The sequence below is a fragment of the Pelmatolapia mariae genome, linkage group LG14, assembly GCF_036321145.2.
Source record: "Pelmatolapia mariae isolate MD_Pm_ZW linkage group LG14, Pm_UMD_F_2, whole genome shotgun sequence".
NCBI lineage: Eukaryota > Metazoa > Chordata > Actinopteri > Cichliformes > Cichlidae > Pelmatolapia > Pelmatolapia mariae.
In genome coordinates, this window is record NC_086239.1 from 7,186,525 (window position 1) to 7,205,424 (window position 18,900).

General features: G+C 40.8%; 1 protein-coding gene across 1 annotated transcript; it reads right to left on the bottom strand.

Annotated features, from left to right (window-relative positions):
* Positions 1-237: 237 nt before the first annotated feature.
* psmd2 (proteasome 26S subunit ubiquitin receptor, non-ATPase 2) lies at positions 238-18,435 on the bottom strand. The gene is made up of 21 exons (XM_063493727.1): positions 18,258-18,435; positions 17,007-17,063; positions 16,744-16,908; positions 13,834-13,955; positions 12,861-13,085; positions 12,580-12,738; positions 12,236-12,380; positions 7,717-7,777; positions 6,007-6,153; positions 5,756-5,862; positions 5,337-5,464; positions 5,146-5,233; positions 4,900-5,062; positions 4,630-4,731; positions 4,386-4,537; positions 4,191-4,274; positions 3,687-3,855; positions 1,812-1,906; positions 1,537-1,663; positions 1,300-1,418; positions 238-958 (listed from the first exon to the last, which is right to left on the bottom strand). The coding sequence occupies exons 1-21, from the start codon at positions 18,378-18,380 to the stop codon at positions 776-778; spliced, it is 2,721 nt and encodes a 906-aa protein (XP_063349797.1). The 5' UTR covers positions 18,381-18,435; the 3' UTR covers positions 238-775.
* Positions 18,436-18,900: the final 465 nt, after the last annotated feature.

Here is an 18,900-nt window from a genome sequence, read left to right on the forward strand (position 1 = left end):
CAATTCTTGTTAAAAACAAAAATTAATAGATCAACTAAAGTGTAATGAGATGCAGTTGGAAATTCAAAGTTGAACCAAGCACTTTAGTTGGCAGCTATAAACTATTAAAACTATAAACTTCATTTTTACTGCTAACATGCTCACTTGAATGGCAAAGCCATGTTAACTGTTTGAATAGGTTTAGCAAGAGAAATAAAACATATTTTGCTTCTTAATTACAAAAACACAGTCACAGCATTTCCACAAACTGGTCGACGTTTTTATTACTGATTCAACCTTGTACAGTACTGTAACAAAAACCAAAAAGAAAATCGTGATGCTGAATACACACTTTTAAATGCTTTTATTAAAATGAATTTAATAGTTGGCGGGGGAAACATGTGAAGTACTGATGAGGATTTTGCAGGATTTTAGTCATTCATTTGCTGATGTTGAACAGGTCCCACTTTATAAACTGGCCTCAGGTCAGTCAAACAGCTGGTTCAGTACATGTGGGAGAGATGGATCAAAATTGGAGCAATGAGGAAACCATCTTTATGTAGAGAGGATGAGGTCCCAGTATGCCCTCCCTGTGTCATACCAGTCCAATTAACCAGACCCTATCCATCCATTTTTAATGACCACTAGAGCTGGGCTGCAGACGACAGATGAAGAAAGACAGGCCTGTCTAGCCCTTTTCCAGCCATGCAATGAACAACTAATTATAACAACTGCCAAGAGCCATGGAGGGCTACCCTTAGAAACACGAGAAAAGGCCAGTGAGGACGGGTGCAGTCTAGGTTTCATAGTTAGGGTTCTTGCGGAGGATGACAAAGCCCTCCAGGATGGGCGTGACGGGCAGGTACTCCTCTGTGGCCAGCTCTGCCCTTTCTCCATGAGCCAGCAACACTGGCGTGGTGTGAGTCTGGAAACCTGTGATGGCCTTAGGCTTACCTGCCTGGCCCACAACATCCACAGCCTGTAGACAGGTCAGAGAAAATTGTGTTAAACAACCATGTCCATTTTTTGGCCATTAAATTACATACATTCTCCACCACGCTTCTATTCTTAAACATTTTTATTTCTCTGAAAAAGAGCTGTTAAAGTTCTTCTTGCATTCAGCAACTCTCAGAGAAAAAAAAAGACAGCAGAACCTGTTCAGAAGGGAATTAATTACATGGGTAAGTAGGATAGGTAATCTCATCTTTCTCTGAACACAGTTTGAAACTTTATCTGTGGTGCTTTGTGTTAGGGAGAAAAGACAGAGTCAATAAGCTCTGCAGACTTTAATTGTCTCAAATAAGTTATCCCTGGCTTTACCTGTCCAACTCTAACAGACACAGGCAGCGGTCGGAGTTCCTCATCGAATGTGACCAACATACGTGGCTGCATGGCTGCTACCAGGCCATAGAGAATGTAGTGAGATTTCCCCAGGATTACTGTAATGCACACAAGACACAAGGGGATGTTAGCACAGGAGACTCTCGGTTCAAAAGAACTTTCAAATTACTGACTAATAATGGATGTGTGCAGCTGAGTGGGAGAAGATTAACTCACTGTTCTTGACGTCGAGGAAGGAGACGAGCACAGTGAGCAGTCCCGCCACGGCAACCTGACTCATCAGCTGCCTGTCGCTATGGTAGGGACAGAGTGTGAGTGTGCCTTTGCCCAGGTGAGTCAGACCCTGCGGAGGCAAACACGGCAAAAAGTCAATAATTACTCTAACACACACACGCAAGGCGTGCGCGTACACACAAACACACACGCACTCACACACTTTTCCAAAAGTTCATTTGTGTCTTGTACAGGGTTCCTTTTGTTTTGCCACCCACCTGAGCCAGTCGGACCATGAAGAGATTATTGGGATCTTTGGCGTGATATTGTGCCAGCTGCCGCAGCATGGCTGCCAGTCGGGCATTATTTGTGCCTGAGGAAATGGAAAAAATTAAGAGCTGTTAAACTTGTAAAGGGCATTGACACTGGTGGCACTCTCAGTTGAGGAGGCATTGTGCTCCATTGAAAATGCCAACTAAGTAACATGCACCTTCAAGCATTCTGTGAAATTTTTAGTGAGAAACCTTAGTCCAGTTAGTTTTTCGGATAGCTGGCACATTAGCATCTTAACCAATTAGCATGGTTCTGCAGTACTTTGAGCAAGATAATGAACCATTCTATGAAGGCTGGGACATCTTTAACTGCTACATGACGATGTAGCAGTGTAGTTAAAGATGTAGTTAAAGATTGAGCCACACGTTTTAGCTGGATTTAAAATACAAGTTTGTTATGAATAATATGGTGAAAGGCTTGAAAAGAAAATATTTGATATCCCATGAATTGAATGCATGAATTCAACTGCACTCAATTTTAACTGCTTTCTGTATTTTTCTTCATTTTGGACCAGTTTATTATTCTACTTATAACTGAATTGACTAGGAAATTAGCTACTAGGAAAATCCATTGGACAAAGCAGCATTTTTTACAAATAGCCAGCACAGGAAGAGATCCTAGTTCTAAATTGATCTATGGTCTCAGTAAACATTTTGAAATTGGGTTTTTGGTGACTAATTTGACAGTCAGTAATTTCGAGTCTTACTTAATGCAAAAAGATGCTTATTTTGTAAAAGGAGTCTCATTGTAAAATGAAAATAAAATGCACAGCAAAGCAGGCTGAAGGCTAGGCAGCGTTCTGTAATTTCTTTAAGTAGTCCTCAGGAAATGTTCTCCAGGCTTTGTTCTCCAGGCTCTGGGGAGGCCAGTCCATGACTAACAGTGTGTTTTTCTATCCAGATGTGCCGTTACTGCATCAGCAGTGTGATTTGCATCATTATCATGCTGAAAATGTATGCTGTTTCCAATCAAATGCTTTGTAGTTGGTATTGCATGGTGGATAAAAACCTGACAGTACTTTTCAGTGTTCATAATTACATCAATTTTGACAATATCTCCATCAGCACTGGCTGAAATGAAGCAACCATGACAGAGCCTCCACTGTGTTTCATAGGTGGTTGTGGATATTCACAGCTGTACCTCTCTCCTGCCCTCTTCTGTACACATTAACAATTTGAACCAAAACCTTCAAATTTAGATTCATCCCTCGATCAGACCTGTTGCCACTTTTAAGTCCAGGTCTTGTGTTATTTGGCATATCTCAGCCTTTTCTCCTTGTTCTCTTCCCTTAAGAAAGGCTTTTTGATAGCTACTCTTCCACTGAGATCATTTTCATTTCTAATGACACAGATGACGTAGTAGGTGGAGGTGCCAGATGTATCTCTCAGCTCCTCTGTCAATTCTTTGCTGATTTTGTCCCCCTATTTGTTAAGGACATGATTTTCAGATACTATTCATTTGCTGTAGATAGAACAAAAAATGGCAGGCTTTTAAACTATCTTTCACTTGTCCAGTTTCCAGAAATTATTTAAGGATGATAATATTTAGGATCAGATTTAGGATTGGTGTTATCAAAATAACATTCCTCTGAAAATGGTCAGGTACAAGTCCTGAACAGAAAATGAGTGAAAAAGCAGCCAACGGCCAAAGAAAGCTCTTCAGAAAGCTGGAGAACTATTGCTCAAGATCATTTTAAAATATTACAAGTTTCTTTGGAAGCGGAATATCAAGAAATGCGGGGCGGCTCAATATTTTAGCACAGTACTGTATAATGGCAACCATTGTTAGTTTTCATGATTTCATATATTTCCTAAACTTACCACTGCCCACCATGCCCATGGCAAAGATGGAGTTGTGGGAGACCTCGGGGTCAGCATCATGGGAAAACTTGCTGAGGGTGTCCAAGATGTTCAGACGCGGGTTAGACACAGAAATGAGCGCAAGGGCCAGGGGCACCGCTCGCCTCAGGGTGGGCTCACCGTAACGCAGCTGATAAAATGCAAAGAAAGAAAATGAAAGTTCATGACAGCATAAATCAGGAATATACAGGAACAAAAATGTGTTTTTAAATATATGAATTGCCTACTTAGGCTGTTGCACCCTTGTACACAAATGACAGAAAGTCTTTAAGAATAAGAACAAGAATCAAGATAAAAGGAGGAGTGATGTGAGTGAGAAGAATCAAATGCAGAACAGAAGTCAGTGCTGACTTCATTTTTGAGAAAACATGAATTTTTCTCACAGAGGTGGTGAGATAAGGCAACAACAAAGCATTCAGCAATGAAACTGAAAAGATTCACTGCCAGTAAAGTAGTGTAACTGACCAGGTGTCCAAATGTTCGCAGCGCCATCTCTGAGCCAATCTCCTCTCCCATGGCAATAAGGGCAATACCAAGAACAGCCACACCCTGACAGAGTAAACAAAGTATTCAAGGTTTTTTTTCCTTCTACCCATGTAGGAAAACAGATAAATAAAAAGAACTGATGTATGATTATAAGGACTACAAGTCTGTCCTTACTTGGTGGGAGCCCATGTCAGCAGCAGTCTCCTTCTTGTCTTTGTCCTTCTTGTCCTTCTTATCTTTGTCCTCCTCTTTTTCCTTCTCCTTGGCTTCATAATGCTCACTGCAGATGTGGAGAAGCTGTTGCACCTTTAGCACATTACCAGATCCTGGACAGAAGAGGAGGAAATTATAGCAGTGAAATATAACTAACACAGTACATAGGTCTGCAGTAGGTGTGTGGTAAGCCTAAAAGACTAACCTGCATATGCACAAATATCCACTAGCGTGTTGGCAAAACTGCGGAAAGGTTCAGGGACAACCTGCAGAGCTGCCAGAGTCGTCTCAATTGCCTCTCCTTTCCCTAAAGTCAATGAAATGACAGCAGTTAGAGCAGCTGACCAGGAGGAAAGAAATTATGCACTACAATAAAAACTTAAAAGATTTTATTCAGCACAAAATGATTCAGAAAAAGTTGTCAAACTTTGAGAAATTGTGCATTTTATTTTCCTTCTTCTCCCCAAATGCATACCCAGGTGGTTGAGTCCCAAGCCCAAAGGCAGCCAGCGAGCATATGTGTCCTTCAATTCCTGTTCGTTCTTCTCCATGATGGTCTGGACAATGGTGGAGGTCACATCACCATTACAAGTTCCTACTGCGATCATACCACATGCCAGCGCCGTCACACCAACCACCTGAGGATTTAAGACACACAGAAATAATACTAATCTGATCCTCCTTAAGAATAGGGAGCTATATAGAAAATGTGAAGCCATACCTCCATGCTGGATTTAGAGTCTCCCATGACGGGGAGAAGGAGAGACAGGACATCTTCTCTGTTGGAGCCAGCATAAGCAAGACCCAGTCTGAAAAAAAGAAGAAAGGGAGCAGGACATAATGTGATTACTTAACATTCAAAGAATATAAGACAAGATATCTCTATGGATGGTTTCTAAGCATTCTCCTCACCCAAAGATGGCTCCTATCCTCATGATGTTGCTGTTGTGGAGGACGTAGTCAGACAGCAGGGCAAGAGCTGGATCACACTCATTCCTTACACCTGAGTTTACAATGCCACAGGCCAGAAGGGCACCAGACTGCACAGACAAGGATGATGCATGAGGAAAAAAACAAACAAACAAAAAAACAAAAAGGTGATACCCATAGGGGCTCACTTTATACCTCTCCCAATTCACAATAAGCCTGAGGATCACTTATGTTGTTCACAGAGTTAATTGTTAAAACCAAGTCAGTGAAGAGTGAGCTCTTTATATAACTGCCTTGCTATAAAAACAGTGCTGCAGATGCATTACAAATGTCAAAACAGGACACTGATCTGTATATAAGGAAAAGTTGGACGTGTCCCCTTGAATATATCCAAACTATACCTTGATGTAGTCTTCAGAAGAGTAGAGGTATTTGTCAATCTGTGTCAGACCACCATCCACATCCCACAGCAGGATCATACCCAAGGAAGCTGCAGCGCTCAACATGCCTGAAGACAGCGGCAAATAAAATGTGCTGAAGACTGCCAGAAATGCTCACAGATATATGGTTGTGAGATTGAAAAGTACCCAGTATAGCCACAGAAGCCCTCCAACCTTTATATGCTGTGTGTGCAATGTGTGTTTTCTCATACCGTGGTCCTTGTTCTTGTACAGCCACTTGTTGCCATCATCTGTGAGGAGTTTATCTTGTCCAAAGGCTGCGTTCACAAAGCCGTTCACAAAAGAAGAAGCCAAGTTCATCCGGGCCGAGTCCACTTGGGAGCCACTGCCTCCAAACCCTGCCACATACAGCACAAAGGTGATGGAGCGTGGGTTCATTTAGCTCAACTTAACAGTAAATCACAAAACACAGATGGTATCAAACTACCTCATTTTGTCTTTAATGATGTGAATGGATTTAAAAAACCAAACACCGGCCTCTTAAAGTGAACCAAGAGTGACAGATAGAGAGAGATATAGAGATACAAAGAGAGCAACAGAGAGAGAAGCACTTTTGCATTCAAAAAGAAGAGGATCCAGCTTTCTGTCTGGTCCACTTCAGCTCTGATGGAGATTCACACTATTGATTTTTGTGAAGTAGTCACTCTTGTGAGTCATCCAGTGACGTCACTCCCATGACTGGAGTTTTTTCAGCTGAACTCAGCTTGGAACCCAAGGCGAAGAGCTACTAAAAAAACGGTACCTGGTACTAGATACCACCACCCAGTGGAAAACCCTAAAAACTGAGTCGAATTAAGTCAAGTCAAGCTGAGTTGAGTTGCCAACTCAACTTTATTAGTGCAAATAAAAAAAACATCAATGTATTTTCACTTAAACAAGCAGCTGTTTTTTATGTGCATTAAAGTTATATAAAAATTTAACAGTGCAAATTCCTTGCTGACAGTTTAACCAAAAGGCATTTCCAGTGGAAATTGGCCGACATATCCTCAGCATAACCATGTATAATATCCACAAAACTTAAAAAGAGGTTATACACACACAATACCTATGTTGAAGCACAGTACGTATCACTCCGCGAGGCTCCTCCCTACGATAGCCGTAATGCTCCGACAATCCATCAAGCGGTGCGGGTTCGTAGCTTACCAAAGTCGTACTAAAGCATTTGACAAATTTTCGAGTGCCGTGTACCACATAAAATCGTTTCGAGGTCAGTAAACACAACCAGAATTCATGCATAAGGCACACGGGATTATAAGGGGCACTGTCGATTTTCAGAAAAATCAAAGGATTGATTTTAAGTGTGCCGTATTTTCCAAAAAACACGGTAATAACGATGGCCCGCTAGCATGCTCTACCAAAAATAGTGCTTTGTTGTGTATCTGACGGACGAAAGCTAAACCAGTTCCACATCACTGAAGTTGCAGCATTTTTACAAACCAATGCTGGTTCATCCGTTTCATTCAACGATCTGCTTTCGCCCTTCTCATTCTCCGCCATGCTTTTTCCGCCATGTGCGTATGAAAACAAAGGCACTGCGCATGCGCGTTTTACCCATATTCTATCGCGATATTTCATTTTCTTATCGTTGCCCAACATTATACCGGTATTACCGTGAACGGTATGATATGGCCCAGCCCTATTTGTTACCTTCTTATTTTTCTATGTGCTGCAGTTTTGTTATGTTATTACAACCAGACAGTCCTAACAATGCTCCTCACTTTATCTACCAGTGGTGAAAGGTGAAACCAAATTGCAGCACATGTGCTCACGATACAGAGGTTAAAGCAAACCAAACTGAGACTGCTAAAAGTTTTTAAAGAATGAAAATGAGTATATCAGTCTTCAAATTGATATACCACCTAACAGAATAGAAACAGTAAACCATTTTCACATGTACTCACTGTTGTTTTCCAGGTGTGTTTTGTAGATGTCATCTGGTACTTTGGGCTCCATGATATCCAACTGGGGAAGACAAGACAAGTTTGTTATTAATAAAAGTAAAAAGGACTGAGTCATTAGCGAGTGAAGCTGTGCTTAGGGTATAATCCTCCATCTCCCTTTATGAATCATACACCATTATTCTTAAAGTGCCAGTGATGAGAGTCATTTTAGGCTTTTCATTCAGTGCTTTCACCATCTATTTGTCACCTACTCCAGAGGTAATTTATTCTGCCTCTTATCTTCTTTTTACAATTTTGGCATTACATTTATCCACAGTTCATCTCAATTAAGTCTTCAGCAACAACCTTTCTACAAAAAACCTAGTGTTTCCTGTTTGTATAACTGATTCCACGTAGTATAGACAAACAGTTTTAATGGGGAGGGTGGTACATTGGGGCCTTTCTGGGTACCTGAATTTAGATATCGAAATCTGGCCACAAAAAGGTTTGGATACTGGAAGTTTAGATGTTGCTGACCATATCATCACATTACATACCATCGTTTCTAACCCTTTGAAAAACATTTCCTCAAAGTTGTTATTAATAACTGAAGTGTTGTGCAACGCAGACGACAAGTTGTTACATGATAGGATGGATCTAAATAAGCTGTCATGATGTGAAAACTGGGCAATCAAAACAATGTTTGACTTGTAAATAAAAAACAAATCTATCTTCATGAAAACTTTTTGCAGCTTTTTGTTGCCATTTAACAGTTTCATTTGTACAGTTTGATCAGAAGTTTACCGTCACTCATAATGTTCATTCATAAGGATGAACGTCATCATTAGTGCTGGGCGATATGGAAAAAATATTTATCACGATATGAATTATTTTATATCACAATAACGATATATATCACGATATACCACCTGACCTGTGGTCATCTAGAAAGTACGCAGTCTATAAACAGCAAGTGCTGAGGGTGCAGTCTTTGTTTTGAGTTACCGTAAAGTATGTCGCAAATCCGGGTGCACGTACAGCAGCACCAGCTCGCAAACCACAAGACAGAGTTTCTTTGCGAAAAATATAATTTTTTTTATACTTTATTTTCTCTTGCATAAAGTTAAGAGCATGTATATTGAGAAGACAACACTAATATATTTGCCACAGGCTACTTAACCCTTTAAGACTTACCATAGAACCAAGTCCGCCAGAGCTTATCTTTATGTTTTTACATGCTGTAGTGCCATTTGTGGGAGCATTTCAAGTTTCCATACATCAATACAACCGTTATAGCCCAAATTTTAATAATATGTATGCATTAAGTCCACAGTAACTACATAAATTGGAAAAACTTGTAGTGCAACAAACTACAAAAAAAATTGAAAATCATTTTTTGTTTTTTTACATATATTTTTAGTTAAAAAAATTTAAGAGGTGTATCCCTCAAAACTGTAAATACAAAAGTTTCCAACCACGAGAAATTTATTTTGAGTGTCTTCATAGTTTTATTTTTGAGATACACTAATTTTTATATACTACAGGAAAAATGAAAATAGTTTATTTTGATGCATTATAATATTTCCAACAGTGTAATTTGAGTTCTAAGCATCCCAGAAACGATACAGAAAAGCATAAAGTCAAACATGACTTTTAAAAACATCAACATAGGCTTATAGGGCTTTGGAGCGTGATGTCACGGGAACGGGGCCACGCCCCCTCCCGCCATGACAGTAGGCCAAAGAAAGCACACGGAAGCGTCAGCTATGGTTCGTACGTGCTGTGTTGCAACGTTAGATCACACAATAGGGAAGGCAAGAAGCTGGAAAATGGGCTCTCTTTTCATCGTTTCCCCTCCTGGAGGCAACAGGAGGGATCTCATGTATCCGATATTACTAAACGAAGACGTAAGGCTTGGATTGCAGCGGTCAGACGAGCGGATATCGAGTTCTCTGCCATCCCCAATTTTTGGTTGGTTTGCTCGCGGCATTTTCTTTCCGGTGAGTTCTAAATAAATTCATCTCTCTCTTAATAGGCTTTTAGTGTTATTTTGAATGCGCTGAGGTCATAGATAATTAGATAAAACATCCTAATGTGTGATGCTCCAGAACCACGTCATGTTGACGGAGTAGCGTATTATTTGGCATTATTGCAGGCAAACCAGCATATGAAATATGAAACAGAAAAGAAAAGTATGTTTATTTTTTTTTTATTCAAGATCTGTTCACATGTACTTTGCATTTCATGTGTATGTACTTGCTAACTATTTACATGGCAACGCACAGCTGGCAACCTCTGGCTGTATCTTGGTCATATGGTCAACGTACTCACAAATTGGAGGCTTAAAAACGGCCAAATCTTGTACCCAACCGTTCGTGAATTAGATGTGCGCCTCCAGGAATTTATAATTCCGAAAATGATTCGCCGTGTATGCGCTGACTCCACAGACAAAGGTACACGAAGATATTGGGATAGGACAACGGCGGTAGGCTGTCTGGGTTTCCGCTCCACTGCCTTTTTTCATACGGGTCCACATTACCGATGCACGCTATTTTTTCCATGTACCGTCTCTTGGCGTCTGGGCGCAATCGTTCGCGATACAGCCCTTTGTCTTTTGCGCTGATTTTAAGCATGGTTCTGGCAGTCCTGCTTCCAACACAGTGTGTTTGTTTTGATTTGTGGCCTTCTGACATGGCGCCGCGATCCCACAATGCACTGCGGCGTGACGTCAACTCCAAAGCCCTATAAGGCCCTTTCGCGAAAATGATGTCACTTCCGGTTTCGGGCAGGTAATGGCGGACATGCGATAATTCGCGCTGACGTATATGCCAACGTAGGAAGTGTTATGAACATCGGCAAAGCGTGTTTCTGGAATATTATGTTTTTGTTGCTGCAAGTTTGGAATATTATGTTTTTGTTGTTGCAAGTGCTTCTTATGCAATTTTTGCAAAGCTATATGTGGAAGGAAACCGTGACCTAGGACAAGCTAATGGCATAAGATGCAAGTACAACTCCTCCGGTTTCACATGCAAAAAAAAATATTGCACTACCATACATGGTTCCAGTTCTACAGGGATTTAAAAATAGTTAGGTAAAACGGAGTGTGCCTGCTCCGACCGGTTGTAAACGGTTAATTATATATTTTATGTAATAATTTATAAAAGTTTGGGTTAGAAACGATAGAAACGATAGAAGACAAATGGCACGATAGACACTTTTCTATCGTCCACACGATATATATCGTCATATCGCCCAGCACTAGTCATCATAATTTTGAACTTTGCTTCAAACTGTTTCTCCAGGGTGGAATGACAGCATGCATGTTTATTGATTTAAAGAAAAATTATTGGCTCCACAAGCTGAATTTATTTTTTGGGGTGATTTTTTTTTTTTAATTCATTCATTCATCTAATTTTTATGACAGTTTCATTCTAATGGAGAGAGACTGAATATGAACAAAAAAATCCAGCAAAAAACACATTACATTGAAGTTATAAATTGATCTGCATGTCTGAGTGATATAGGCATTTCATCCTCTCCACCCAACCAGAATTCTGGGTCTCACAGATTGGCTGTGTTTCTATGTGGTACACAGATTACAGTCAATCTATCTTTTATTGCTACAAAGCACACTTGTGCACAGAATCAATTTCTTTCATTCCAGCCTCTCCACCACCATTGGCAAGAACAAAAAGCTGTCAAAGGACGTCAGGAACAAGATTGTAGACATGCAACAGGCTGGAATGGACTACTAGACAGCAACAAGTTTGGTAAGAAGGTGACAACTGTTTTTGCGATTATTCAGAAATGGAAAAAAAATGACTATCAATCACCATCAGTCTGGAGCTCCACGTAAGATCTTGCCTCATGGGTGAGTTTTACCAGAAGAAAGGTGGTGGATCAGCCCAAAACTACACAAGCTCACTAACAAGCTTGTCAAGAAAACAAGAAACTTGAAAAGGAGTGGGCCAAATTCCCTCCTGAGATGTGTGCAAACCTGGAGACCAACTACAAGAAATTGCCACTGTGAATGCCAACAGGTCATGTCTTGCTTGGGGATCAAATACTTATTTCACTTAATGGCATGCAAATCAGTTTATTTATCAGTTAACTTTTATTTAATGTGTTTTTGCTGTCGCTCTCCTTTAAAATGAAAGTACCATAACTATACTAGATTGTTCATTTCTTTCTAACTGAGCAATCTTACAAATTCACCAGGTGATCAAAAAATTATTTTCCCCACAGTTTCCAAACATCTGACCACAGCTGTATATGCAACCTTATTAGCCAGAGCGTATCCCAGCTGTTTTAGGGCTAACACATAAAGACAGACAACCATTCGCACTCACATTCACACCTAGGGCAATTCAGAGTTAACCCCACTATAAACAAAGCTGGAGTACCCAGGGAGTACGCAAACACGGGGAGAGCATTCAAACTCCACACAGAAAGACCCTGGTCTAATGCCACCCCTTATTGAACAATTCTCAATATATTTCTTAAACCTTAAAATACATTTCTTTATAACCTCCTGTCCTACCTCTCTAGCCAGGGCCAAGAAGTTGCTGTTGAGCTGCACATTTGACATGATCTCAGTCAAGTCTTCATAGTCCTCTACATCCTCATTAAGCTCCAGGAACATGCCATGACGACCCAACATGAATGCCATCTGTTTCTGGATGACTCTGGAAGCAATAAAATTAGAAGGAGTTTGTGTTTAATGCACCTTATCCACTAATATCTGACCAAATGACTTTGATATACCTTAATAGAGTTAAATATATATGCACACTCAGAAATTGTGTCAGTAAGTTTTGCACCTGTGAGAATCAACATGATCATGTTGGGTCTTTAAAGTTAAAGGTAGAACTTTAAAGTTCTTACATGTCTTTGCAGGATGTGAAGATGTTTTCGACAAGCTCCACATCATTGAGCATCAGGGCCAGGCGCAGGGCTTCTGGATAACAGTTGAACTTCCTGAAGATGTTCAAGGCACATCTCAGCAGTGCTGAGTTCTCTGGCTCAGGAACGTAACTCACACAGCTGAAGAAGTGAAGCACAAAGTTAAGAGACGCTCATATTCCAGTGAAAAAATCACTAATTCATATTTATACTATACAACATGCTAAACTAAACAAGGTTTGTGTAGAATAGCTCAAACACACCTGGTGAGGTAGAGGCAGACTTTGCCGTATGCGTTTTCATCAATATAGTCCTCCAGCATGTCCAGCCTCTCAATCTCCATCAGCAGGTCACATGCCTCGTGCTCAGCATTGTGGGCCATGTTGTAGGGCACAATCTCCTTCACTAGTTTCAAAAGCGTTTCCTGCTGGGTCTTATCATTCTCCTCTACCTCCTGCCACTCTTTAGCCACCTCACCTGCAAGGTGTCTGAAAGACACAGACAGAATAGTGACTCCAAACAGACTCACCAAAAAATGAGGCAAAGGAAAATAAAAATGTTTTCCACTTATTCATCAGAAGGTAAAAACACAATATCTGTCAAGCTTTTGTATAAATTCCTTTCAGTATCAAATCAACAGACTTTTGGTGCAGACACCAAACTCAAAATGCGACTAATTAGACCTTAATCACTAATCCAAATAAATCAGTAACTAATAATTTGGGAAGTGGTTAGTACTGACTTTTGCACTTTTCAAAAAGTTCCAAATTAGTGACAAGTTTCAGTTTCATTAGCAATCAGATGGTTACATGGAACATTCTCAATTACTAGAAAGTGAGACAGGAAAAAACAGTGGAGCCACAGAGCTGCTGCAAATTCTACTGTTAAAAAATGTCAATGTTGAACAGTAAAAGCACATTATTGTGAAAGATATGTAGAGCTGTGGCTGCTCATCTCTGGCTGACACATAGTGGACAGCAAAGAGGCAGTACTATGCTGAAGAACACCAGGGTGAACTGAAAGTATATATTTCTAGAGCTGACAGCAGCTGTTCCTCTCACTGTAAGCAAACCAAAAAACCTTAGTGAACAGAGAGCCAATTAGAGTCCTTTATGAAAACTTCAACATGTCTAAACATGTGAACCTGAACTCCTCAGTTAGATCATTCCAAAGCGGGGCCCTTTACTCAGCAGAAAACTTGTGGCGTTCGCAGCACTCCACTGTAACATGTCTTACCTGACGTATTCATGTCCCCAGGAGGCCAGCTCTTCCTGGGAGCCCACTAGGCGGTACTTCAAACACTCCCTCTCACCGCTCATGGTCATAGCGAGCACTGATACGACATCAGCACAGAAGCGCTGCAACAACAAACATGAACACACACTGTTTAAACCCAATCCTAATGTTGGATATTTTTCAAATGACCCACAATGTAATGGAGCACTTTTAACTAGAAGGTCCATTTTAATCACACACTCATACAGCATTTCTATACACTTCCAAGTACTTTGTCTACCTCACATTCATGGCCAAATAACCCGTCATGCATGTCTTTGAACTGTGGGAGGAAGCTGGACAACATGGAGGAAACCCACACAGGTACAGTGAGAACAAGTAAAGGTCATGCAAAAAGCCCCAGTGGAGGTTGAACTTGTAACCCTCATTCTAACCACTCCACCACCTTTCTTTCTTGGCTCTGGACGGAGGCCGTCGCTTTTTCTCCTTCTCACTCTCCCTCCCTTGTCTTTCCTGCTTGGCTTCTCATGTCTTTTGTATAGTCTTGCCTATCTCTAACCCTCAGAGTCTCCCAGACTTGTTCTCTAAAAACCTAAAGAAGAATTATGGATTTGATCAACTGGTCCCTTAACGAAATTGACACCCTCTCGGCGAGAAGCCGGGGCTTGGGAGAGCCCGATTGTCCTGCGAAGACGGATGCCGGATACTGGTCGTTGTGTCGTGTGTCTGGTGACACTCTCGATGGAGGACAGTGAACGACATCTACCAATTCGGAACCACGATAACAGAGTTCTGGCTGATTGGAGCTGGCTCGGACCTGGCTTATCGAAGAACAAGAACCGGCTACAGCTGTTCAAAATCCCATAAGGCTGGCCGACATGATAGACGATCGGCAGGGCTGTGAGTACTCAGACTGCGTTTACTGAACGCAATATGGATAAGATCTTGGAGGTGGCACTGCAACGGGAATTGAGAGACCTGGTGACTAGTGACGGACATTAGACCAACTGCAAAATTGGAGGCAGTTTGTTTGCACTAACCAAAACAACTACCATCTTCATCTCATGCGGCCCCCCTGGCACCAGCTGGATGCTCAAGGCAAGAGCTGACGAGAATAACAAAATTCTCCCTTACATAACAAGACTGTTGTTGTGACTCTCTCCCCCCTCCTTCATGGCCATCTGCATTGACCGAAGATTGTTGACTTTTGCCTAAGTGAGTGAAGCAACACTTTCTCTCAGCTGAACACGGAACACACACACGCGCGCACACTGACACAGACCTACACTCACCCCCCACCCCGTCCAAACGCCTTTGAAGCTTACGTTTTCTATGTTGTGAGATGTGATGATTCATGTGCTATGTGCTGAGGTGGGTTTTTTTTCCTGTTCTCAAACTGATCTCCCTGTTGGAGCTCAGTCTGGGGGAGTTCTTTTTTCTCCTCGTCTTTCCTCATGTTGTGCATTTTCCATTGTTCGGTTCCAGGTCATTGCTTGTGCGGTCGACCGGCCAGTGCTACCTAGCCTGACCCGTCTCCCCAATGTGATGTTTGTGTATTGTATGTACGGTCGGCAAGGTATCTATCTTAATTGCCCCTTGGGGATAAATAAAGTCTCTCTGACTCTGACTGACCATACCACCCAAAACACTTTAAAGACGGTACTTGTTAGATATATGAGTGGCAGGACTGGACTGTCATACATATCATTAAAAATTCTTAATGGTCTCGTGCAATGCGTCAAGCTTCTTCCTCTCACATCACATTTTCCCCATTTATATATATATATATATATATATATATATATATATATATATACACACTAGGGGTGCAACGATACACAAAATTCACGGTTCGGTTCAATACTTTGGTGTCACGGTTCGATATTTTTTCCATACAAAAAAATGTTCATGCCTTTTTAATTTGTCATTTATTAAAATTATAAATATATATTTTAACTCAAAAGTACAGTTTTTAAATTTAATGTTGCTGAAATGACAAAGTAATAAAAAAATAAATATCTGATGGAGAAATCCCTCATCTTTGGAAAAGAGAGTTTATTACAGAGAAATGGCTCTTTCCAAAATAAAAGCTATACTATACGCTTCTTCTGGGGTACACTCTCAGCAGCATATTAAACATATCAGGTCCCCATAAGGAGAATCATGTGCTAACGGCTGTCTAAATGACTCGGGTAAAGTCTGTAGCATGCGTGCTTGTTGTTTTTGTCTGCTTCCACTTGTCTTTGCACTAGGATGATGTCGGCGTAAATGTGCAGTCATATTCATTGTGTTCCCACTAGTGCTGTCAGCGTTAATCTGAAATGACGTTAACGCCACAACACGGCAAATCTCCGTTAACGAGCTACCGCGGATCGCCCCGTGCGTGGGGCTGGACAGCGTCAACACGTTAACGAGCAAACTGCACTAACGCAGTAGTTCCCACCCATGTAATTGAACACTGCGTGGCACATCCGACATACTGTTTTACTTTTGTCCATGATGCGCTTACCTTCAGGGTCATACTTCACATGAAGACCAAAATAGTTCCAAAGGCCAGATCTGAATGAGGGTGGGGGAGGTTCAATTTACCATGTTGCAACGAGCTAAGCTTCTGTCTTGCTAGCTTGCGCTGTGCTCAGTGGATCTGCGCTCGACAGTGCAGCCTAGGCGGAGTAGTCGAACGCAGATCCACTGAGCTCTCAACACAGACAGCATCATCAGAAGAAAAGTTGATAAAATAAATTAAAAATCTTGTATTGATCGATACACATGCGTACCGAACCGAAAGCACTGTATCGAACGGTTCAATATCGATACGAGTATCGTTGCACCCCTAATATATACACATATACACACTCTTAGGAATCTATTCATACTAAATTCAGTCCATTTTCTGGCCAAGAGTCTCACCTTGTTCTCTCCAGGGGCCATGCCCTCATAGATTTCTTTGAGCTTGCCATAGTGTGGGCGCAGGAATTTCAGGGGTTTAGGTACTGAGGTCATGGAGGTGGTTGAGGAGCGAATCTGTCTGCGCAGTTCTTCTAATGCAGGACGATACAGTGCTGTGTTCTTCTCCTGCAAATGTGGGAAAAAAACAAAACATTTTTACCTTGTAGGAATTTGCTTCATACCTCGACACACAAAGAAGTTGTTGGGGAAATGTGAATACTCACACTCAGTCTCTCCACCATCATCTCCAAATCCTCTTGTAATTGCTTGTCTTCTTCTGACTGAAATAATAAGAGGACAACATAAGAATGTTATTAATCAAATCCATAAAAAATAAAAAACAGGAATCCTTAAGACCTCTCAATACTGTCGATGTTGCATATCAACACAATACATTTGCTTAATAAGTGGCAACTGTTGTCAGTCAGTGAGTATTATATAAACTGCTTGTTTTGGTGCAAGCTCAATCATTCAGTTCAGGAAATCCCAAAATGTTGGGATTTCTCCCACTGAATTCAAGATACTTGAATGCAAAGTCCTGTATTCAGATTTCCAAGCAGAACTCAAGATGACGTTTCTTTCTGTTAAATCTTAATAAAATCTTATAAATATTCAAGCCCATCAGTGGCACAGGTATGTATTACTATTTACATACCACCAGGCATAACTTAAATATGAACAGGAATGTGGTTTTCTACTTTATAATAATGATTATGTGTCTACTGAATTTGTCTAACAATGAAAGCTACTGTAACATGTGGTTTACTAATAATACTATACTTTAATTGCGAGTTATATATTTGTTTTTCAGCATTTTTAATTTCTACACTTTTGTTAAACCCAATAGCATGTAGTATGTACATTATAACTATGAAGAAAGCAAATTGAAGTAGAGTCAAATTCTCTGTTTGTTTGCACAAACTTCTCCAAATAAAGATGCTGAATATTCGGAATAAGAATTCGCATGTCCATGTTTGCACTGGATTTCACTTAGCTTTCCACTAACTGTAAAATGTAAAGTCAATCTAATTAGTTCTGAGATATGATATTGCAGAATAGATGGGATTTTGCTGCGTGAGTTTCTGTGACTTCACGTTAGCTGCTGTGTCATACAGTACGTCTTCCAGTACTAGCCGAACATGCTAGCAGAGCTACATTAATGCCAGCAAAGACAGCGGACATAACAACTAGCAAGCTAACGCTAGCATACCGGCTGATGTAGGCTAGGCTAAAATTACCTAACGGAGGTTATTAGCAGCATTTTAGAGGCCCACAACGTACTAATAAGTCAGACTGGTGACATTTCATATGCTTATTAATTGCAGTCCAGTAAATTGAAACTCTGCAGACGTCTATCTTAAATCCCACTAACTTTTGGCCTGCTCGACCATGTTGTCAAAGCGACAGTGACTAAGGCAAATTAACACGTCTGGCTCGATTACATTTTAATGAATGAGCAAAAGGCGAAAATGTACCAATTCTTGCTCCTCTTTCTTCTCTTTATCCTTCCCCGAGGGTTGCTGGGCCTTCTCCTTGTCCTTGTCCTTCTCATCAGTCTTTTCGGGCTGCTTATTCTCTTTGTTTTTTGCCTCCTCCATGGTGGTGACTCTGTGAACTGTTGGTTAGCAAACGGAAATGTTCAGAAACCAGGAGAGCACCTTCTTCGGTACAGAAAATCTGTCCTGGTTTCTCGTTACCGCCTCTACTGGCGGCGGGCTGTCGTGGTCGTTTGTGAGTACTTCAGGTCCCGTAAAACAGGAACCAGATACGCGAAATTTCATGGTCAAAGACACGAGAAACTGCGCTATTTCGTTATTTCTTGATAGCTACAAGCATGCGCCACACATTAGACGCATAATTATTGACGTCAATTTCACAGTGTTACAGTGACCAAAAATTTAACAGAGGTTGTGTCCTTTACACACCGTTCTGTGCATTATAAGTGGCAAAACATATGAAAAAAAACCCAAACAATTTAAAAATATATATTTAAGGCTTAAAAATAAGGTTTTCAATTATATGCGAAGTTTGTAAATACACAGGCGCCGTGTGTGATTTTAAGATAAATGCTGGTATTTCCTATTTTCTGGGAGTTTTCTAAAGTAGCACAACTTGTCA